Source organism: Canis lupus, chromosome 1 (genome assembly GCF_003254725.2).
Source record: "Canis lupus dingo isolate Sandy chromosome 1, ASM325472v2, whole genome shotgun sequence".
In the NCBI taxonomy this organism is placed as follows: domain Eukaryota; kingdom Metazoa; phylum Chordata; class Mammalia; order Carnivora; family Canidae; genus Canis; species Canis lupus.
This window is the reverse complement of record NC_064243.1, coordinates 99,364,921-99,388,652: the sequence shown is the minus strand read 5'-3', so window position 1 is coordinate 99,388,652 and position 23,732 is coordinate 99,364,921. Positions and strand designations below refer to the sequence as shown.

At 39.9% G+C, this 23,732-nt stretch overlaps 1 protein-coding gene and 1 long non-coding RNA gene across 8 annotated transcripts in view; one reads left to right on the top strand and one right to left on the bottom strand.

Moving 5' to 3' along the window:
* Nucleotides 1–17,543, top strand: part of MFSD14B (major facilitator superfamily domain containing 14B) — a 75,657-nt gene extending 58,114 nt beyond the window's left edge. For 2 of the 6 annotated variants that reach the window (XM_025423703.3, XM_025423702.3), the window contains 7 exons: nt 2,910–3,128; nt 4,860–4,973; nt 8,603–8,674; nt 10,209–10,321; nt 11,492–11,589; nt 13,450–13,592; nt 14,252–15,977. In XM_025423703.3, the coding sequence (XP_025279488.1) occupies nt 2,910–3,128; nt 4,860–4,973; nt 8,603–8,674; nt 10,209–10,321; nt 11,492–11,589; nt 13,450–13,592; nt 14,252–14,503 (1,011 nt within the window). In that variant the 3' untranslated portion in view covers nt 14,504–15,977. Of the gene's footprint in view, nt 1–2,909; nt 3,129–4,859; nt 4,974–8,602; nt 8,675–10,208; nt 10,322–11,054; nt 11,143–11,491; nt 11,590–13,449; nt 13,593–14,251; nt 15,978–16,169 lie in introns of those variants that run through there. The other 4 variants (XR_003126883.3, XR_003126882.3, XM_049093341.1 and 1 more) reach the window with 4 other exon arrangements.
* Nucleotides 1–23,732, bottom strand: part of LOC118350747 (uncharacterized) — a 78,939-nt gene that overhangs the window by 44,575 nt on the left and 10,632 nt on the right. Inside the window, exon 2 of one of the 2 annotated variants that reach the window (XR_004805131.2) lies at nt 19,986–20,084. This is a non-coding gene — a long non-coding RNA (uncharacterized LOC118350747). Of the gene's footprint in view, nt 1–15,234; nt 20,085–23,732 lie in introns of those variants that run through there. The other variant, XR_007401877.1, reaches the window with a different exon arrangement.

Genomic DNA, 23,732 nt, shown 5'->3' with positions numbered 1-23,732 from the left:
TCAGTTGCAGAATTGTTTCAAAAGTTGATTTGATTTGTTTCTTGTTAGCTTCTCTCTTTAGGAATCGTAAACAGTAAACAGGTGCTAAGTACAGAAGCCCCTGTGCACCTCTTTCATTTGGACAGGTGCTGGACCTCAGCCATGTCAATCCACTGTTCCTGTATTGCTGGTTGTATGTCTCGGGCACTTATTTGGATGTGGTACTGTAGGCAAAGGACATTTATTCAGCAAATTGTTGGATGCATAATAATAGTTACAGGAGATCTTGTTTTGGATAATTGAGTATTAGAGAATCATTTCTAATTTTCTGAGGTGTGATTGTGGCTTTGCAGTTCTATAGGCGAAGAAAGACTTGTACAGGATAGCAGGCTGAAGCCCTTGAGGTCAGATAATCATGACTAGAGTTCAGGGGGGAAAGATGTCAAGTGAGCAATCTGTGGGCGTGTGTCTAATGGGTGAACATGCTGACATGTGGGCATTGTTGGAGGGGAAAATTTTTCCCTTCTTCCCTTCTAGGTTCTTTGGCTAGCTTAATAATAATTAAATTGACATAGACAGTCTAACAGGAGGAAAACGTTTAATTTTGTACAAAGCTCCACAAAGACCTCAGAGACTCAACGGCATTTGGGTAGTGGAAGCTTATATGCCATCCTGAGCTAAGGAAAAGGGGTAGGGGTCTGGGGCTTCAGCGGGGAGGAAGACTGTTCACAGATGATGAGAGTGTGAACGTTTGGTAAATCATTGTTTGCCATGCCATGCAAATAAGCCTTTCTGATATCAAAAGTTTTCTCTGGCAATAGTGCTCTTCCTGGCAATAGTGCTCTTCCTGGCTTAGACCCCCAATCTAAATTCATTTACACTTTGAAAGAGGCCAGAAAGCTTTCCCTGAGTCCGCTGGGTCTTAATTACCTTCAACTCCAATCTACATGCAACGAGTGTGGTTGGGGTGGTGTATTCTCCCTGACATTGTGCACTGTGCGCTTCTCTCAACCTCCCTATGTTTGAAAATGTTTACGGTGAGAAAAGTGGAAAAAAAAAAAATCTGGCTGGGTTGTTGAACAGGCTGGAGGAGGACTGAAGGCCAGAAACCCAGGTTACTTCTCTCCTTTCATGACCTTTTCTCTTTCTTTTAAATCCTACTTCCTGGAAGATAGTAAGGAGTCATATTGCACAAAGATCAGTTGCTCCTTTTCTACAAAACACACCAGCAGCCGTCACTTTGTTGACTTTAGACATCAGTTTAAAAACTTCTCTTCCTCCCACCGTGCATGTCTCTCTTACCACATCCTAAAACCACATCTTCCATCTGTCATCTCCAGGACACTTAGAAGAGGACAGAGGGACAGGCTGACAGGAAGCCTTCAAAGAAGGCAGGGGTGTTCAAGGGGGCTCATAAGTCAGCAGAATTTAGAAAGTGCCAGGAACCTCAGTTACCCATCTGTACATGATGAGAAATACCCATTGAGGTACGAGCTACTCACTTCCCTCCAATTTTATTTAAATATTTGTTCTTTGCTTTCAGCCAAAAAAAAAAAAAAAAAAAACCCAAGCTAACCCCACTCCCAAATCTGTTGTGCTGAGCATTAGTGCTTTAAGGATAGATTCTCAGTGATGATGGCTTAGTTGTCCTCTCTAGCTCACTTCATCTGTAAGATGGCAGTTACGGTTACAGCTGTTCACAGGGCTGTCTAGAGGAGTCAGTGAGAAGAGTGCTGCCGTCAACTAGCAGGTGAGGTGCCTGGACTTGGTCATGGGACTCAGCATGTTGGCCAGGGATCAACCTTGATGTATACCCTGACTTGTCAGATGTTAAGACAGAACGTAGAAAAAGAAAGAAATGCTTGCAGGCTGCGTAGCTTACAGATAAAGGAGGATTTACTGCCAGCTAATTACAGGATTGTCAGTCAAGTCCAGCTGAGGTTTTAGGGAGAATTTTCAGATCTGTTAAAGAATGTGTAAAATATGTACACCTTCCTTCCTTAATGAAACTCCTCCACTACACCAAGGAGGCAGTTCTTTCAGGGCTGTAGCAAGGAATAGTCCTATTTAAGTGAGTCACTGGTCACTTAGAGATTATTGTGGTAAAATCACCCTTCAGATTTATTTACCAGAGCTATACTGAGTGTGAGGTGAATAGGGATTTAGACAAATATGCAAACCAAACAATAGTGCTGCTCTGAGTTTCAAGAAAGATGCAACGTTTTGTGTAAGAAGGTCATAAGGTCATAGATCCCAGAAGCTCAGTCATCTAGCAAGTATTTATTAAGCTTCAGCTATTAGAGAGGAACATAACTGATCCGATAGAGCAGTTAGGGGACTGTGGCTGCTCTGTACCCCTTCCGATACTTGAAACTTGTTATTTCCATACTCCACGTGATTAAATTGGCTCCCAGGATAATCTCACTATTAGTAAGATTTTATTTATTCATGAGAGACACACAGAGAAAGGCAGAGACACAGGCAGAGGAAGAAGGCGGCTTCCTGTGGGGAGCCGGATGTGGGACTCCATCCCAGAAACCTGGGATCATGACCTGAGCCAAAGGCAGACACTCAACCACTGAACTACCCAATACCCCTAAAGTTTGTATGTTTTATTTATGGGGAAGGCTTTCTCAATTTTTATTTCTAGTAAGATTATTTTTTACTCTTGTAGCTTTTCAGGAAATCTCCAGTTAGTTCAGTTGGTGAACAAGACCTTAAAACGAAAAGACTTTTCTCTTTTATATTTAAATTGTATGGGCAGCACATACCTTTTGTTTTGTTTGAAGCCAGGGAAGGATAGCTCTAGGTACAAGCCTGTGGGACCCTGCATAAGAACTAGGAACGTAGGTGTGCACCTGCAGCAGGTGGACTCGGTGTGAGTGCTTTCCGCATGTGGATATGGTACAAGATGGGGGCTTTCTCCACAGGTCTCAGCCACCTTTGCAGCCAGTCTGGTCAGCAGCCCAGCCATTGGAGCATACCTTTCAGCCAGTTACGGAGACAGCCTCGTTGTGCTGGTGGCCACAGTGGTGGCTCTTCTGGACATCTGCTTCATCCTACTGGCTGTTCCAGAATCTCTATCAGAGAAAATGAGACCGCTTTCCTGGGGAGCTAAGATTTCTTGGAAACAAGCAGACCCTTTTGCGGTAAATATCCTTTTCTTTCTCCAGTAGATATAGAAAAACAATTTAATTGCAAGTAAGAGACTGAAGTTATCTATGCAACAAGGAATTCCTTAAATTTTTTTTCATTAGAGAGCAGGGGAGGGACAAAAAAGAGAGAATTTTATCTAGGCTCCATGCCCAGCATGAAGCTTAACACAGGGCTCTCAATCTCCTGACTGGAGCCAAAATCAAGAGTCAGACACTTCACCAACTAAGCAACCCAGGCAGCCTTAGAATTTATAGTTTTTAATTTTTATTTATTTATTTTTTAGAATTTATAGTTTTTAAGTCAAGTGTGTGATAGCCTAAGGAAAGAATGAAAAAAAACCTCTGCTTAATCCCTGATGAGGGTTTAGGAAGGAAATTGTTTTTTTCTTACTGCATGGGTTGTTTTCACTGTTTTTTTTGTAAACAGAGTGAAGGTGGCCATTTGAAGTGGTGGGTTTCATTCACTTAAATTCAGAAAAGATGAGTAAATTTGGTTCGACCAAAGTAATTATTTTCTAGGTTGTTTATATCCACTTTGATCAGAGGCTTTGAATTTGTATTTTGCAGATTGAATGTATTCTTTGTTTTCTATAACTTTTTGAAATTTTTGGCATTTTAAATTTCTTGGAAGGATCCCACAACTAGAAAAACGGAGAAGAATCTTATCTCTCCCCTTCTCTCACCTTGTCTGACCTGAAATTGTTCTTGAAGAAAATAGGTGCAGAAAAAAATAACCAGAGATTTGATTGCTGCTTTAATCACCCAAGTTTACTTTTTATGAAAAATGTGTAAAAGAAAAAGAACTGATCAGTATCTTATCTAAAAAGGCCCCTCAGGTCATGACCTAGGGACCCTGCTAATGGTTTGTGCCATTATGTCAGACATTGAGAAGGAAACCAGCTATGGACCTGGGCGCCAGTCAGGCCTCCCACTTTCTTGTCATGTACTGATCAAGATACACCCAGAAACTCCTCTGTGAAGTGGGACTACTGCCGTATACTCTTTCAGGGCTATTGTGGGGATTCTGTGAATATATGTAAATTAACTCATGTCTGGTGTTCAGTAAATCTCCACATTAGCTGCTTTTGCTGTTAATCACACAAAGGTTACAATTATGGTGACCCTAGAATTGCAGTGAAGCACTCTCCAGTCCTTAGATAATAGCACACCTTTTGGTCAGCAATTCTGTGTGAAAAGGAATGGAAAAAGAACTTTTGGACAAAGTTGTGACATTCAGAAGTTGTTACTGGTTAGTTCTTGTCACTGACCCCATGGCTGGTGCATACTTATTTGTCTACCAGTTTTACAGGCAAACTGAATATTAATATTTTAAAGAATAGTAAATTTATTTATAATAAATACCCTGAACTGTTAAAGGATTTAAAATTGTTATATTATGAATGAAGGAGAAAGAAAAGGTACTGGAGCAGTGGTTTTTCAGGTCTGTTCATAGGATGTGAACCAGTATGGTTAACAAAGATGAACAAATATTTGTGTGTGTGTGTTTTTTTTTTTTTATTTTGTTTTTCAGCTGTAATACTTCAAAACATGTAACGCTGAAATTAGAAGACTTGTAACCATAGAGTTAATGTTCACCTGCTTTTGTAATACATTCAACTTTTATAATTCGTCCTTATAGAACAAAACAAGGAAGCCAATATTGTGGAATATCAGTGGCTTTATTGTCTCTTGCTTTTTATGTTTTTTCTTTCTGCTTATTGCCAGTCACTGAAGAAAGTTGGAAAAGATTCTACCGTCTTACTAATTTGTATCACCGTGTTTCTTTCATACCTTCCTGAAGCTGGACAATATTCAAGTTTTTTTCTCTATCTCAGACAGGTGGGTAATGTGTGCCTAGTAAGTTTAGAACATGAAGAAAATCAAAGGTTAGGGTCTATCTAAAGGTATTTTGGGGAAAGCAGTATAGAGAAAAAAATGTGTGAGCTTGCTTCTAGTTACTATAAGTGTAGGCACTGACATATAATTAGCCGCTGGGGGCCCTTTAATATAGTATTTTAAAATATTATAAAATGTTTACCCTGGGAGAAATTTCCTTGGGAATTAGCAAAAATAGAACTTATCATAATCTTTTAAATCTTCATTAAATTTCAGGGGAAGTCAAATTTTTTTAATGTGACTTGACCTGGGACTTCTTCAGTAGGCTATAACTCAATGCTGCTGTAGACTTTAAGGGGACTCACAAGCAATAATCAAAATAATCTCTCCTTGACCTTTTTCTTTTTAAAAGTTTATACTTTACCCTGTCCCCACAAAAGGCAGTTGACTTAAAGCAAGTTAAAAACTAGCTCCTTGGGATGCCCAGGTGACTCAGCAGTTTAGTGCCGCCTTCAGCCTAGGGCCTGATCCTAGAGACCTGGGATCGAGTCCCATGTCAGGCTCCCTGCATGAAGCTGCTTCTCCCTGTGTCTCTGCCTCTCTGTGTGTCTCTTGAATAAATAAATAAAATCTTTTTTTAAAAAACTAGCTCCCTATCCATCTTTTGTTTCAGTTCTCTGGGACTGGGGAGACAGGAGTTGCCTTCCATAACAATCCTGCACTGGTCTTTTACAGATTTCCCTAGAAGTCCTTCTAGGGGATTCCTCCATGTGACAGAGTAGGCCTCCTCCTAAGATAAATTCCTCTATTTTTGGAGATTTTTTTTTTTTTTTTTAGAAGATAGGGTTGTGTTTTTTTTTAATTTTTATTTATTTATGATAGTCACAGAGAGAGAGAGAGAGAGGCAGAGACATAGGCAGAGGGAGAAGCAGGCTCCATGCACCGGGAGCCCGACGTGGGATTTGATCCCGGGTCTCCAGGATCATGCTCTGAGCCAAAGGCAGGCACCAAACCGCTGCGCCACCCAGGGATCCCTATTTTTGGAGATATTTTTAATTGAAACTTGTTAAATTCACCACTCTCAGTATTCTGGAAAGTGTGAGACTAATGTTTTATATGGTGGCTTAGAAATAAAACTGTTTTCCAACCAGTTCTATTTTGGTTTTGCTCATTTTGGGTGGGCACATGCTGGAGATTTAGTGGGAAGACTGATGAGATAGCATGTTTAATGTAGATAATTATATGTGCATTTATAATTAAATTAATTGTGCATTCAATGTAGGAAAAATGGGAAAGCTTTAGGTAGTGAAAACAGCATTCCTTCAGAATAAACAACTATGGATATTTTCTTTTTCTACCTTTTTTCCTTACATATTGCTTATGTGACTACCACCAGCACTTAACAATAAATCATAATCATTTTCTGTTATTTTGTAGTTGTGCTTGCTTTTAAGAGCAGTTCACACACATTTGAGTTAAAATTGCATTTGGTGGGCAGCCCTGGTGGCGCAGCGGTTTAGTGCCGCCTGCAGCCTGGGGTGTGATCCTGGAGACCTAGGATCGAGTCCCACATCGGGCTTCCTGCATGGAGCCTGCTTCTCCCTCTGCCTGTGTCTCTGCCTCTCTCTTTGCTCTCTCTGAATGAATAAATAAATCTTTTTAAAAAATTGCATTTGGTATTTGTAAATCATATCTGATAAGGAACTTTTATAATGAAGAATAAAAAGACAACCCAACTGAAAAAATTCTAAAAAAGAATGAACAGATACTTGTCCAAGGAAGGTAACAAATGGCCAATAAACACAGGAAAAGATGCTTAATGTTAGCCATCAAGGAAATGCAAATCAAAACAAGATAGCACTCCACACCTACTAAGATGACTGTAATCAGACAAAGGTATGGAGAAATGAACTCTCACACGACTGGTGGAAGTGTAAAATGGGGCAGAAGAGAATCTGGTAGTTTTCAAGGTGTTTAGCATAGGGTTTCCAGCAAATCTACTCCTATGTATCTAGCCACAAGAAATGAATAGATAGGTCTTCAAAGAAACTTTTTTTCATTTTTTTTTTTTTTAAGATTTATTTATTTACTCAGAGAGAGAGGCAGAACACAAGCAGGCTCCATGCAGGAAGCCTGGTGTGAGACTCCATCCCGGGTCTCCAGGATCACACCCCAGGCTGCAGGCGGCACTAAACCGCTGCACCACCAGGGCTGCGAAACTTTTTTTTTTTTAAGATTTTATTTTTTTATTCATGAGAGACACAGAGAGAGACAGACATAGGCAGAAGGAGAAGCAGGCTCCATACAGGGAGCCTGATGTGGGACTCCATCCCGGGTCTCCAGGATCAGGCCCTGGGCTGAAGGTGGCGCTAAACCCCTAAGCCACCCGGGCTGCCCATACGCTAATATTTGTAATAGCCAAAAAGTAGAAACATGACTCAAATGTCAATCAGCTGATGAAATGGATTGACAAACGTGGCAAATCTGTATGGTGGGGTATTATTGTTTGGCAATGAAAAAGCAGGGAAGCACTGGTACATGCTGCAGCATGTATGAACTGTGAAAATAAGCTAAATGAAAGAAACTGGGGGCGGCCCAGGTGGTCAGTAGTTTGGAGCCTGCTTCTCCCTCTGCCTGTGTCTCTGCCTCTCTCTCATGAATAAATAAATAAAATCTTTTAAAAAAATAATTGTTTAAATGAAAGAAACTGGGATCATATATCGTTTGATTCCATTTATCTGAAATGCTCAGAATAAACAAATCCAGAGACAAGAAGTGTATCACTGGCTGGGAGAATAGGACTCCCAACAGGATACCATGTTTCTTTGAGGAGTGATGACATCTTCTACAATTGAATATTCTAAAACAACTGAACTGTATACATCTAGTGGATGAATTGAAGGATATTTAAGCTCTGTCTTGATAAAGCTGCTTTAAATATGTATATGTTTAGATTTATATTTACAAATACAGGCTCAGAAATAATCCCTAAATAAGGCCACTTCCACTTTTCAGGTTCTAACTTTTTTAGTTGCATTTGATTAGTGGTAATAGGCCATTGTCAGCAGCACTGACTTGGGAACATCAGAATCTATCTCTTGTTAGCTAGTTGTGTGACATGAAGCAAGACAATCATTTAATAAATGAATAGAATGTATACAATAATTTGTAAATCTTTTTTCTGATTTTTATAGGATTTTATTTAACTTTTTAAAAACTTGATATTTAAAACCTAAAAAAGTTTTAGGCTTTTCAGAGTTTCTGTTAAGGTTAAGAGGCTTCAAAATCATTCTCTGCTCACTTTGTTGCTTCTAGAATCACCATGGAAGCTTTTTAAAACATGCCGGGGCCTGGGCCCAGAGTCTGATTTAATTGGTCTAAGCGGGTTACAGCATTTCATTACTCACCCCCTCCCCTTCTCTGTTGCCCACATGATTTTATTAATGTACAGCCAAGATTGAGAGCCTGACTTGGCTACTGAACAGATTCTTACTGGTAGCACCAAAAGTCAGATCATTTTCATGTTCTCTCTAGTGTTTGATGTTATATTGGTCTCTTGGAGGGTTGGATTTTTATAGTGTCTATTATATTATAAAAGTGGTTTTTTGTTTTTGTTTTTTCCATTTCCACAGGTCATAGGTTTTGGATCTGTTAAGATTGCAGCATTCATAGCTATGGTAGGCATTCTGTCTATTGTAGCTCAGGTGAGTGTCATTTTACCCATTTTTTTCTTTAACATTTTTTTTTTCTTTAACATTTTTATTTGGAAAAAACTAGATGTGCAGGAAACTGCAAAGAAATAAATGCTCATGGGGATCCCCAGCACCCCTCTGTCAGTATTCGCCCCCCTCTTCTCCTCCTGCCATCTCATATCTGGTACAAAACAAACCCAGTAAACAGGCATGGATACAGTCTACAGAACCATGTTTTGGGGGAGGGGAGGAGGGGCAGAGGCAGAGAAAGAATCTCGAGCAGACTCCACACACTTGAGTGCAGAGTATAACACAGGTGTCCATCTCAGGACCCTGAGATCATGACCTGAGCTGAAATCAAAAGAGTTGGACGCTCAACCAACTAAGCCACCCAGGCACCCCAAAACCATCATTTTTTAATAGAATGTTGAGGTTGTAATTTAGGAGGAATTTAATACAACTTTCTAGTACTTTTTAGCATGCCTGTTTACTGGGTCAATTCAAATAACAATTTGCTTTTATAACCACTAACAATCGAACTCCAGATACTGCAGAATAACTTAAAATATAGAAACATTCTCCTGATTAATGAGGAAAAATTAGTAGCAGTGAAAAACAGAAATGAAAATCAGTAACTGTTTCAAACCCTGTTATCCCCAGGACTGAAGAACTGTGGTAAATGAGTGCATCTATGAAATGAGTAAAGAACATTAATAAACTTTTCCCCACCTATAATAAGACCACAAAAGGCAGGGCATATGACCTTTAAATCAACTGGCTGATAGGCCTGGGTGTGTTCACAGTATCACATGGAACTTCCTAGGGGCCATTTCCTTGAATTGGCTTCATGCTGCTTTATAGCAGAATGCTCTTCAGGGACAAACTAGAAGGCTATGAAACTCTTTGGCCCCAACTTCGGAACTGACAAGGCTCAAAGGACTATATGAAGACAAAAGCCTTTTTTCTTACCAAACCGTATCAGTGAATGCAAATTTTCAAGTTGCTCAAGATTTTGGTTTGTTTTTATAGCAACTGTGGTTAGTTGATTAGCCCAGATTCCTCTCTCATCCTGTGTCTTTTTTTTTTTTCATCCTGTGTCTTTACAGACTATCTGAGCTAGCCATTTTTAGCAGAGTATTTGTTAAAGTCAAATTTATATTAGTCCAACTTGCTGATACTGTTAACCTCCAGCAGAATTCCACATATTCTCTAAATGTTTGTGCTTCACTGGTGGTTAGGTGATCAGCATTTCTCCAAAGAGTCTGAGTCATGTCCTCCTCAATCATAATTGGTGAACAGCTTCCTTTTAGAAAGTGCAAGCAAAGCATGAGATAAACAGGCTTTGGGGAGGGGGTTATAGGCCCTGAGCCCCAGGTTAGCCTTGGACCTGATTGAGAGCGCCATCAGTACCACGTGGCCTCCTTGCTCTTTGGCCAGGCCATGTGCTGGTAGAGGTCGTGGTCATCGTAAACACGCTCCCCTTATCACGCTTGCATCACATCTGTGCACTTACATGATTTCTCAAGATTCTCCTTTGTTTTTACAGACAGTCTTTCTTACCATCTTGATGAGATCATTAGGGAATAAGAATACTGTCCTCCTTGGCTTGGGCTTCCAGATATTTCAGTTAGCCTGGTATGGTTTTGGATCTCAGGCCTGGTAAGCCTCTTCTTTGGATTCTCATATACGAACAGACAGAAGAAGCATCTTTTAGAGGAACTCGAGTCGGTTGAGTGTTATTAATAAACAAGGGTTATTTTGCTAGCTTGGTACATTCAACATTTCAAAAAGGGTGTTTGGACTTAATTTGGGGAAGAATGAAAGTAGGTAATCTAAGAGTATTTGTTAAGACTGCCTCTGCCTCAGTAAATGGGGTTCACTGCCATAATTAGTGGAGTGACTCTGATAGTGACGTAAGCTCTGTAACATAAAGCATCTGACTTAGATCAGTAAGATCTAAGTCTCCAAAACCATGTGTGCCCTAAGGCAGTTATTACTGGAAGCATATGAGATTCCCACAAACAGGAAGGATGTTCAACATAACCCCTGCAGAGTAAGAAGAAATATGTGTGCCTGTTACCAAGTAACAGTTTCTATCTCTGTTTTACATACTACAGTTGATCCTCACTTTACACATATAAGCTGATGACATAACTTAGAGGAGCTAGAAATCTGGTCAATGGTTGATTCTTGTTCTTTTAGATTTCAGTCCTGTGAACTTTGGTTCAGTACCTAATTCGGTCAGACTCATGCTGCATTTAAAAGAGTTTCTTTTCAGTAAGGATGTGCACATTAGCCTTCCCCAAGGAAGTCTGGCCAAACAAGTTTTCATTCCCATTAGGGCTTCACTTTGTTTATGCTCATACTTCATACTGACACGTTCCTTTCGTAGTGACCCTGCACTTCTCTGTTGTTTGCGCTGGTTGGCACAGGACGCTTTCTTGAGGGGTGGCAATGGAGCAGCTCGGGTCAGTGTGAAGGTACAGAGAAAAGTAAAAATCAGTGAGGAAGATGTGTTTATAGAAACAAATCCTTCTGAACTTTATTGAGCTTATATCTAAAGATAATAATGGGCAAAAAAGGCTGAAGAACAGATTTTGAAGAGGTAACATGAAATAAAACCTTCCCACCTGTGAAGGATCAGTATTGGCAGAATGATGCAGGACCTTCCAGGTTTAAAAAAAAATCAATTTTTAAAGAGGGAAAAATAAATACAACCTAACTAGAAAAAAACAGAAAGCTTTTTGTGGTTTTGCGAGATTGTGCTCTGAAGAGCAAACTCCTTAGGGCTGGCTTGCCACCTGACTGCCGCTGGTCTTGTCATTACAGGATGATGTGGGCAGCGGGGACCGTGGCCGCCATGTCCAGCATCACATTTCCAGCAGTCAGTGCGCTTGTCTCTCGGAATGCAGAGTCAGATCAGCAAGGTGAGGTCACTGTCCTCTTGTTTTTCTCCTTTTGCAAAAATATACCTGAAGTAGAGAGGCTCTGAGCCTCTCCATGTCCCAGAGCAGGTGGCAGCCATCTGGTCCTTTCTCAGCAATTATACCTATTTTCCTTCCTGCTTTGATCTTCTTTAAATCTGGACTAAGCAGTTCAGAATACTAAGGATTAGAAATAGAACTATCAAAAAAAAAAAAAAAAAACTACCTATTTTCTCTTTTTAGTTTTGACTCCTCTTTTGTGTTAACACCAGAATTAACTAATCATTTTAACAGGTATGTCAAATAACAATAGACTAGTTAGTAAAGTAATGAGGTCTTTATTTAATCACTGAGATTTTGTCAATTTGGAATCTGTCAAAGTCCATTTGCTTAATTTAGGAAATGAATTTTTGAGGATAAATACATATGCGTAGTTGTTACATGCCCAGTGAGAAACACAATGAAAATGTAGGTGACCATGGTACCATCTAGACTCCTCATCCTTCTCGAACCTCTGTCAAGTGGGAACCACTGCCAGAATTAATCCTTTCCTTCTCCATCTATTAATAACTCACCTAACTGTAGTTAGGAAGTAGTGAAGTTTAGAAGGAAAATCTTTTAAATGCATTAGAACCCTTTAAGAAGCTTTAATAAGAAACTAGATTAGAAAAGATTACGTTGTACCTGCTTTTCCAACATCAGAAATTAGATGTCTTATTCGTATCCATTTTTAAAGCGTTACCTAAAAGGGCCACAGGTCCTGTGTGTCACCCTGACTGAGAACTCACTTGGCTTTGTGTCCTTGGGGAGGTGTTGTGTCTGAAGAAGTCAGCCAGCTGTGGAGGGTGGGCACTGTCTTCTTGACGTCTGACAGGCACCATCTTGTCTTTCGTGACATGAATTCTCTTTGGCTCTTATGCCTGTTTTATTTTTTTTCCAGTGGTTATTAGGTATTTTATTTATTTTTTGAAACATTTTGTTTATTTATTCAAGAGAGAGAGGCAGGCAGAGACATAGAGGGAGAAGCAGGCTCCATGCAGGGAGCCCGATGCGGGACTCAATCCTGGGATCCCAGGATCACACCCTGAGCTGAAAGCAGAGGCTCAACCACTGAGTCACCCAGGTGTCCCTTATTATGCCTGTTTTAATACAGATGTCTCTAAATGTTAGCATACAGCATTACTGGAACACATTAAGTTGTGTTCTGAACATTTGACTTTTGGAATTGTATCTGAACAGTTTTGACTTATGGAAACATCCTTTTCATATGGTTCAAGCTAATATTTTATCTGCCACATTAGAACCAGAGATACCTAGAAGTGGCACTTCTGGGATTTTTCAGTGAAGATCACCATGAGGAGCAGAGTCTGTGGAGCCTGCTAGGAGTACATAATGTTGGGACTGCTGTGGACTCCCACACAGGGCTCCAGGAGACAAAGGGCAGATATTTACTTTAAAAGCACCATTAGATGAGGAAAGGAGGAAAACTCTAATTCCATAAAAAAGTGGAAATTGCCTATAAATGGAGAACATTTAATTTTTTTCATTTTTTATTCTCCATTTATGGGAAGAATCTAGCTGTTATGGGGGGAATTTAGCCCCAAAAGAGATTTTGCAAACATCACTTCATCTTCTTATAGATCTTAGGGCAACATTAAAAGGACACAGTAAAACCAGTAATACATTTGTGCACTGAATGAAATTATGATGGGCAAGTCCCTAATCTCCTTCCCTTAGCACAGACTACTTATACTTAGTCCAGCTGAAGCAATATATCACAGTTGGTAAGAAAATACCGTGAAATCCCTAATCTTGAGATGCTTTTCTGAAAAGATTGGCTCCCGTCTCTTTGTTCTGATGTAGGAGTTGCCCAGGGGATCATAACTGGAATAAGAGGACTGTGTAATGGCCTGGGGCCAGCACTGTATGGCTTCATATTCTACATGTTCCATGTTGAACTGACAGAGTTAGAACCAGAACTGAATTCTGACAATGCTGCCCTGCAGGTAATTTGGTGATAAGTCTAATTTTATAACAACCATTATGTCTGATTATAGCAAAATCAGAGCTTAAATTCGGAAAATGTTTTTAAGTTTCTATTGTATTTGATAGTAAGTGCTATATGTTCAGTGCTTCCTGGGATTGGGGAAGGATCATTTCAATGATGTAATATCTTCTGCAAAAGCTTTGTCCTACTTTTGTTCAGACTCCATTTTTACCTACACACGTACTCTAATCAGAATGCTGTCTTCTGGTGAAGCCCAGCGAGGTAAAATAAAATCTGAAATGACCTAAATCCCTGCTAGAAATTTAGCTCGAGTGCTTTTTCTACTATTTGATATTTCTTCAATGTAAATTTCTGTATAAAAGTGTTCTTAATGCTCATCAACAGAGTGTATGATGTGAGGTCATAGGATGGGGCAGGAAGTCCACAACTGCCACTTGAGCTATTGAGAAGTGGTGCAAAGAACAATGCCTAGTTGCCCTTTCTCCTGTTCCGAAGACAGGCTCTTAGAATTTGCCTTGGTACTTAATGAAACATTTGCTTATGAGAGAATTTTTTACTTTTTGATTGTTTGGGGGAGTCCAGGGCTAAATTTGTATTACTAATCCAAAAGGATACTAACTAAATCCTTTGTCTCCATTTTTTTCCTGTGTGCCTCAGGGAGCTGTCATCCCAGGCCCACCATTTTTATTTGGGGCATGTATAGTTCTTATGTCTTTCCTGGTTGCCTTATTCATCCCTGAATACCGTAAAGGCAGTGGAATTCAAAAACATAGCAACAGCATCAGCGGCAGCCTGATCAATACCCCAGAGCGGGGCAGTGATGAGGACATTGAGCCACTACTGCAAGACAACAGCATCTGGGAGCTCTCTTCCTTCGAGGAGTCTGGGAATCAGTGCACTGAGCTGTAAACTTGGCAGAAAGGGGGGTTCTGCACACACCTTCTCTCAGAGCCGTGGGGAGCCACACCACAAGGAGACTTCATGGTGCTGGAGGGGAGATGCTAGTGGCATCCTACAGGGCCAGGTTTGAGAAGTGACCCTCTCCATCCCTCCACCTCTTCCTTTTTGTTGCTGTTGTACATTAGAACAAGATTTGAAGTACTTTCCTGCAAATGTTTCAACTCTCAAAGTCACCTGGAGTCCAAACTTTGAAACTCAAATATAAAGATTCCTTATCCCTGGTAGGATGGCTTTCCTTGAGTAACTCTGGAAGAAGGTGATAGCAGTTTTTCCATCTCCTTTTTAGCGGAAGGTGCAGGGTGGAAGTGGACTGCCATCTCTGGCAAGATTTGAAGTAAAAAAAAAATCCCTGCTTATTTTCTTCCTTCCTGTTTCTCTCCTCTGCCCGCTGAGCCCATGGGTGTTTATGAGTGGCCGCTCCAAGAGTCACTCAGTATCAGGGATCTCTTGCCTTTGTTCAAAGGTCAACAAAACCCGAGTCTTACTCTCCTTTCCTTCTATTTCCTATTCTTGGCTAGAATGAAATTCAGCATATACACCTCTGGACATGAATATCGATCAGTGATCACCTTTATTAGATAAAGGGAAATTTTCTTAAAAATTTAAATTCTGAAGAATGAGCAACTCAGATCACTGGACCTGTTTTAGTCAGATCCAAGGTGATTTTACGGAAGAACACACAAGTATTCTGGTAGTAACACAGAACTTGAAGGGAGTTTCTAAGAAAGCTTTCAGTAATATAAATATTCCTAAGTGGGGGTAAGCATTAGTGACTGAAACCAATAAAGTTTATATCCAAGTTAAGATTCATAGAACACACTATTAGCATCTGCTCCTGGCTGCATCTTCTGTCTCCTCAGTTCTTCCTGTTCATCTCACTCCTGCCTTAACTGCTTTGTTGTATGCATCTGTTTTCAATTGGTCTTTTTGTTTATCTGACTTTTGAATTTCATGGGAATATGCACATCAGATTCTTTTCTAAAATATGGTGGTTTAGGAAGCTCAGTTTCACAATAAGTGTCTTGCTAATTTTTCGAGATGTTTTATGGACAGAAAACTTTACAGATTTATATGTATTTTGCTGCACCAGTATGGACCATTAATTAGGGCCCACCCACCTTTAACAGAGCACTCCTCTGGAAGTTTTATAGGTATGAAATATATGTAGATATTTGTAAGGAGTTTTAATTTTTTTTGATGGGGTGCTGTGTAAATCTTGTATTTATAAATGTAATGAAGGTGTTGAAAGAAAAATATATATACAACTTTTATAAAAGGATTGTGTACTGACTGAATACATTTAAAAGAAAATATATTTTGAAACCTGTTCTGCTATGAACAGAGATAACATATCTTTTTACTATGCTGTTGGTTTTTAAGTTAAGCTTCCTAATGCATAATAAATTTGCAATGGATACTTCTATGTCTTTTGTGTTTCTTTAAAGCAAACAGTACCATTGATCTTGGGGTTCTCTTTTAAATTCTTAATCTTTAAGCTAATGCAAACAAAAGACGTATATTTTAAAAAATACTAATTTGTAACAGACTCCCTTCAAAAATAAATCATAACTTTTTCATTTAAAATAAAATTTGTACACCCATTTATTCACAATAGCCAAAAGGTGGAAGCAACTTGAACGTCTGCTGTTGGATGAGTGGATAAAGGAAGTGTGGCATTTATATACAATGAGACACTCGGCCTAAGGAAGGAAAATTCTGACTTGCCACAACATGGATGAACATTCAAGACACGCTAAGTGAAGTAAGCCAATTACAAAAGGACATATAAGTGTGTAAGTGTGCTTCCATTTATATGAAATATCTAGTCAGATTCAGACAGATGGAAAGTAGAATACTAACTGCCAGAAGTAGGGGAAAGGTAAAGGGGGGAATTACTGTTTAATGGGTAATGTTTCAGTTTTGCAAGATGAGAAGAGTTCTAGAGAAGGATGTGGTGAGTGAGAATGGCTGCATAAAAGTATGAATGTACTCAATGCCGCTAAGAATGGTCAACTTTACATTATGTATATTTTGCCAAAGTTTTTTAAAAAATGCTCTCATGACATGCTTAACTGCTACATATCAAAACTGGGATAAAATATATCATTTTAACCATTTACAATTCAGTGGTTTTTAACTTACAAGATTTACAGCTGTTAAGGCTATCTCCAGAACATTTCCATCATCCCAAAAGAGAAACCCCATATCCATTAGCAGTCATTACCAATTCTACTTACCCCATCAGCTGGCAACCAGTAATACATCTTCTGTCTCTATGGGTTTGCCTATTTGGGACATTTCCTATAAATGGAATCCTACAATATGTGACCTCTTGTGTCCAGCTTCTTTCATATAGTGTGTTTCCAGTGTTCATCCATGTTGAAGTATGTGTCAAATTTTACTCCTTTTTCAGGATGAATGGTACTCTATCGTATGTATGTATATATGTGCATTTCCTTTGTTCACTTACCAATCAAATGTAAAGGCACACTTGGCTTCTTTCCATTTTTTGGCTATTATGAATAATGCTGCTATTAACAATCTTGTCCAAGTTTTAGGTGAACACATTTTTAATTCCTCTTAGATATATACCTGGGATTGGAATTGATACGATTTACGTAGTAACTCTGTTTAACTATTTCCAGAACTGTCCCAAGTGTTTTCATGGCAGCTGCACATTTTACATTCCCATCAGTAATGTAGGAGGAGGCTTCAATTTCTCCATATCCTTGCCAGCACTTGTTTTGTCTTTGTTTTATAAATATTCAAGCTGGTTTAAAGTGGTATCTTCCTGTGGTTTTGATCTGCATTTCCCTGATGCCAGTTATGTTGAACATCTTTTCATATGTTGTTAACTAGATGTGTATTTTCTTTGGAGAAGAAATCCATTGCCCATTTGTGAATTGGGATGTTGTAAGAGTTTTTTTTACATATTCTGGACATCAAGCTCTTATCAATATGATTGGTGAATGAATGTTTTCTACTGTTCTGTGAGTTGTCTTCTCCCTTTCTTGATCATGTCCTTTGAAAAGTTTTAATTTGGGGCTCGTGGGTGGCTCAGTTAAGCACTGGACTCTTGGTTTTGGCTCAGGGCATCTCAGGGTCGTGAGATCGATCCCCATGTTGGGTTCCATGCTTCAGATTCTCCCTCTCCCCCTCCCCCCCACTGTCTCTTTCTCTCTAAAATAAAATCTTTTTTAAAAAAAGTTTCATCAGAATTTAAAAATGTTGCTTATATTTTTGGTATCTAAGAATCCATTACCAAATACAAAGTCATGAAAATCTGCCCACCATATCTTCTAAGGATTTTATACTTTGACCTTTAACATTTGTCTTTGACCCATCTTTAATCACTTATGTGATCTGAGGCAGATTTCAATATTCTGAATGAATCAGAACAGTTCAGAGGTACATGAATATTCAATAAGGTCAACATCACTTGTTGAAAGAGATTCTTTGCCCCTGAAAGTTGTTGGCACCGTCAAAAATCTGATGAACAATGACGTGTGTGGTCTATTTCTGGACTTTCAATTCTACCCCACTGGTCTGTCCTTATGCCAATACCACAGGATTTTGATAGCTACTATTGTTAAACAGTAAGTTCTGAAAACAGGGCAGCCCGAGTGGCTCAGCGGTTTAGCGCCACCTTCAGCCCAGAGCCTGATCCTGGAGACCTGGAATTGAGTCCTGCGTCGGGCTCCCTGCATGGAGCCTGCTTCTCCCTCTGCTGCCTCTCTCTCTCATGAATAAATAAAGATTAAAAAAAAAGAAAAGTTCTGAAATCATAAAGTATGAGTCCTCCAACTTTGCTCTTTAAAGATTGTTTTGCGGGCAGCCCTGGTCGTGCAGCGGTTTGGCGCCGCCTGCAGCCTTGGGTGTGATCCTGGAGACTCGGGATCAAGTCCCACATCGGGCTTCCTGCATGGAGCCTGCTTCCCCCTCTCCCTGTGTCTCTGCCTCTCTCTCTCTGTGTCTATGAATAAATAAATAAAATCTTAAAAAAATATATTGTTTTGCTATTCAGTGTCTCTCATTTCATGTGAAATTTCATATGAAATTTAAAATCAGCTTTTCCATTTTCTGGAGAGGGAGGAAAAGCAGTTGCTATTGTGATAGAGAATGCACTGAACCCATAGATCACTTTGGGTACTGTTGCTACATGAACAGTATTTAAGCCCTCCTACGGCCATGGGGTATCTTTCCATTCAGATTGTTCATTACTAGTGTACAGAAATACAATGGATTTTTGTGTTTACGGTGTATCCTGCAGCTTTGCTGAATTTATTAGTGCCAATAGTTCTTTTTCTATGGACTTATCCGGGTTTACGGTATATTAGATCGTGTCATCTCCAAATAGATATAGGTTCTTCCTTTCCAGTTAGGTATTTCTTAGTTATTTTTGCCTAATTTTCTTGCTAAAACTTATGGTTGAGCAGTGGCAAAAGCAAGCATACTTGTCTTGTTCCTGATTTAAGGGAGAAAGCTTTCAGCTTTTCTTCACTGAGTATGATACTATTTGGAGGTTTTTCATATAATCCCTTCATCATGTTGTAGGAAGTTACCCTCTTTTCTTTTTGTTTGAGTTTGTGAGTACTGTTTGTTGAGTACTGTTCTTTTTGTTTTTAATTAGGAAAAGATGTCAGATTCTGTTAAATGCTTTTTCTGCATTGAGATGATTGTGTTTTATTCATTCTATTAATGTGGTGTCTACACAGATTGATCTTCATAGGATGATCCACCCTTTCATTAATTACTGAGATAAATCCCACTTGGTCATGGTGCATAACCACTTTAATATGCTGCTGGATGCAAAGTACTATTTTTTGTTGTTGTTTTAGGATTCTTGCATCTGTGTTCTTGGGGGCTACTGATCTTTGCTAGTGATATCTGTGGTAATGTGTCATGTAGAATGACATGGGAAAAGTTCCCTCTTCCATTTTCTCAAAGAGTTTAAGGAAACTTGGGTGTTGATACTTCTTTATGCATTTTGGCAGAACGCTACTCTATTAGGGTGTCCCACACCAGTTATTTAAACAGAATGAAATTCTTTTTTTTTTTTTTTAAATGAAAACTATTAATTAGGCAACCAAGACTGAACTGAGAACTTGAAGGCACTGGTTTTCAAACTTCAGCATTCATTAGGCTCAGGTGGAGGGCTTATTAAGCATAGATTCCTGATCACACATCAGAGTTATGGACTTAGTAGACCAGGTGGTGCTTCAAAATATCTATACTTCTAGCAAGTTCCCAGGAGAAAGGGACATTCCTGATCACAGGACCACAGCTGAGAACTCCAAGGTACTGAATACAGTTTCCCTGGGCTGAGGGAATGAATGCAGTTTTCCTGGGAAAGGCTGCCACCTGGCCAGTAATGGGATTTCTAGGTTTGGATAAGTTCTGTGGGGTGATGGCTGGGGCTGACACAGTGTACCTCTTTCTGCATGTGTTGGAAAAGCTGCAAACTGGGTTTGACTGCTGCTCTCGGGAAGAACCGTCACTGCAAGCATGAAGGATCGTCATGAGAATAAAGCTGTGAGAAGTAAAAAGACAGTAAGGAGCCAGTTAATCCCCCCTCTTCTGCAGTCTACCGTTTCTGTCTAGCATCCTATATTGGCTAACACAGAGCCAGCTGACAAAGCAGAACATGAATGCCAAGTAAAGGACAGGCTGGAACTAGAAGACAATAACTGGCACCTCAACAATACCTGTTACACATATATGTGCTTCTGGTCCTTGCCAGCACCTCTCCTGTGACCCAGGTCTGCATTTCTAAAGGAGCTGGATCTTCCACAGTCCTGCCCCATTTTTTGGTAGCTATCGTTTTCCCCTAACTTTTCTACTGGGCATTAAGTACAACTGAACAATGTTGGGATAAAAGTACCCCCCCCCCCCATGAAGTCGAAAATCCACTTGTAACTTGCTGACCAAAAACTGAACTACTAATAGCCTACTCTTAACCAGAAGCCTTTTCAATAAGTCAACACATATTTTGTCTGTTACATCTACTACATACTGCAGTCTTATAAAAAGTAAGCTAGAAAGAAGAAAATGTTAAGAAATCTTAAAATACATTTACAAGATCATTTCATAAAAAGTCCATGTAAAGCAGAAGGGAGTCTGTTTTCTCCCCTTCCGTCTGCCCTCCCCCCCCCCCCCCACCGTGTTCTCTCTCTCAAGTAAAAATCTTAAAAAAATAAAAGGACAATTCACCATGATCAAGTGATATTTATCACTGGGATACAAAGAAGTTTCAACATACGCAAATCAACCACTGTGATACATTACTAGAAGAAAGTCTATAACTCTCATCATTTTAATAGATGCAGAAAGAACACTGGCCAAAATTCAACATCCTTCGGTGATTTAAAAAAACTCTCAAATTATAGTGGCACTCTTGCCACTCACTATTGAGCATAATACTGAAAATCTGAGCCAAAAAATCAGGTAAGAAAAAAAGGCATCCAAATTAGAAAACAAGAAGTAAAACTGTCTCTATACAGGTGATATGATCTTAATACAGAAAACTCTACAGACTATGGAAAAAACTATTGGAACTAAAAAGGTTGGTAAAGTTGCATAATACAAAAGCAATAAAAAATCTGCATTTCACGACTTCTGGGAAGATGGTGGAATTGGAGGATCCTGGGCTCACCTCGCCCCATGCATGCAACTAGGTAATACCTGCATTAGTGTAAATAACCCGGAAAGTGACTGAAGCCTGACAGAATAGGCGCTCCACAGCTAAATGTAGAGAAGAGATCACATTGAGGAGGGCAGGAAGGTGGACTTGCGGTCTAGAGCCAAACAGACCCATAGGACTGTCCACAGAAGGGTGCCAAGGGCGTAGAGAGAGGAATAAAGCAGATGCTCCCTCCAGGCACCTCAGACATGAGAACCTGCCCAAAGACGACAAATCCTCTTACCATTTGACTCAAAAGACCAAGGGGGCCTGATTTAGCAAGTTCTTTCAACCAGTGGGCCTTAGCATCTAAAATTTTAAGAATCAGTGACCTAGGCTCTGGGAGAGCAGGACAGTAAAAGTAAACTGAATCTCTGCCCTTAAAGAGACAGCACAACTGGGCAGCCTGGGTGGCTCAGGGGTTTAGCGCTGCCTTCAGCCCAGGGCCTGATCCTGGAGACCCGGGATTGAGTCCCACGTCGGGTTCCCTGCGTGGAGCCTGTTTCTCCCTCTGCTTGTGTCTCTGCCTGTGTGTGTGTCTCTCATGAATGAATAAATAAAGTGTTAAAAAAAAAAAAACACAACAAACAACCCCACTGAGATACAGCACAGACTCAGCAGTTCCAAAAATGCCTGGAGAATACAGGAAGATTTACTAATCTCAGAGTGGGTGCTTGAGGGGCAGGAATCTTTGGAAGATGTCTTCAAGAGCAAAGGAGCTGGTGAGTGTCATCCAACATCCAAACCCACAGCGTAGATACAGGGACATCTATGGGACCCAGCGCAGTTGAATACCCTCTAGCTTCCTAACAGTGCAGGCTGGCCCGTGTCCTTCTGTGGACTCACCCCTTCCATCTCCGCCTCCACGGGCTTCCTAGGTGGCTGCAGTTCGCCTCACACAGCAGACTGGCAGAGACTTTAAGGGCACTGCACCCTACCCCCATGTTCTGCAGATTCCCAGCCTCCAAAATATCGTTACCAGAGTCCATTCAAAGCAGCGCCACAAGCATGGCAGTGTGCAAACAACCCCAATAGAAGCCAGCACCACTTCACAGTGACTTAATGCCAAGTCTGCCATTAAGGATAGGAAAGATTAAGAATTTACTAGACAAACATATTAAAAGAATTCATTGCCACTAAACTAGCCTTACAAGACATATTAAAGGGGACTATGTGAGTGGGAAAGGAAAGACCATAAGCAGGAGGAAGAAAATTAAGAAGCACAAAAGCAATAAAATTCAGCATATCTATAAAAATCAGTCAAGGGATTCACAAAAAGATGCAAGGTATGACACTATATACCTGAAACATGGGAGAAAGAGAAGTAAAAATTTAGTGCTTTTAGAATTCAAATTTAGGCAACCATCAACTTAATAGAGACTGCTATGTGCAGAATATGTCATGTATACAACTATAATGGTAACCACAAATCAAAAACTTGTAATTCATATGCAAAAAATAAAGAAAAAGGAATCCCAAGTATATCACTAAAGAAAGCAAACCATGAGAAAAGAGCAATAGAAGAATTACTAAAACAACCATAAAGCAAGTAACAAAATGGCAATAAGTACATACCAATCAGTAATTACTTGGAATGTAAAGAAACTAAACATTCAAGACATGGGGTTACAGAATGGATAAAAAATAGCAAGACAAATCTATACTTGCCGACAAGAGACTCATTTCATCCCTGGGTGGCTCAGCAGTTGAGCGCTTGCCTTTGGCCCAGGGCGTGATCCTGGAGACCTGGGATCAAGTCCCACGTCAAGCTCCCTGCATGGAGCCTGCTTCTCCCTCTGCCTGTGTCTCTGCCTCTGTCTCTCTGTCTCTGTCTCTGTCTCTCTCTGTGTGTCTCATAAATAAATAAAATCTTAAAAAAAAAAAAGAGACTCATTTCAGAAGCAGAGACAAATATATGTTGAAAGTGAAGGGATGAAAAAGCAATTTTCATGCAAACAAAAGCTAAAAGAAAGCTGAGATAGCAATACTTCTATAGACAAAATATACTTTAAAATAAAGACAAGAAACAAAGAGGAGTGCCTGGGTGGTTCAGTTGGTTGAGATGCAGAATCTTGATTTTGGTTCAGGTCATGATCTCGAGGTCCTGGGATTGAGCCCCATTTCAGGCTCCACACTCAGTGGAGAGTCTTCTTGAAGATTCTCTTCCCCACCCCCACCACCCCTCACACACGTGTGTACTCTTTCTCTAAAATAAGTAAATATATCTTTTAATAAAAAAAAAAGAGGATGCTACACAATCATAAAGGGAACAACCCCACAAGAAGCTGTAACAATAAATATTTATGCATCCAACAGGAGCACCCAAATACATAGAGCAACTATTAACAAACATAAAGCAAAAAATTGATAGTAATACAGAAATAGTAGGGAACTATAACACTCCACTTACATTAATGAATAGATCATAGAAACAGAAAATCAAGGCAGCCCGGGTGGCTCAGTGGTTTAACGCCACCTTCAGCCCAGGGCCTGATCCTG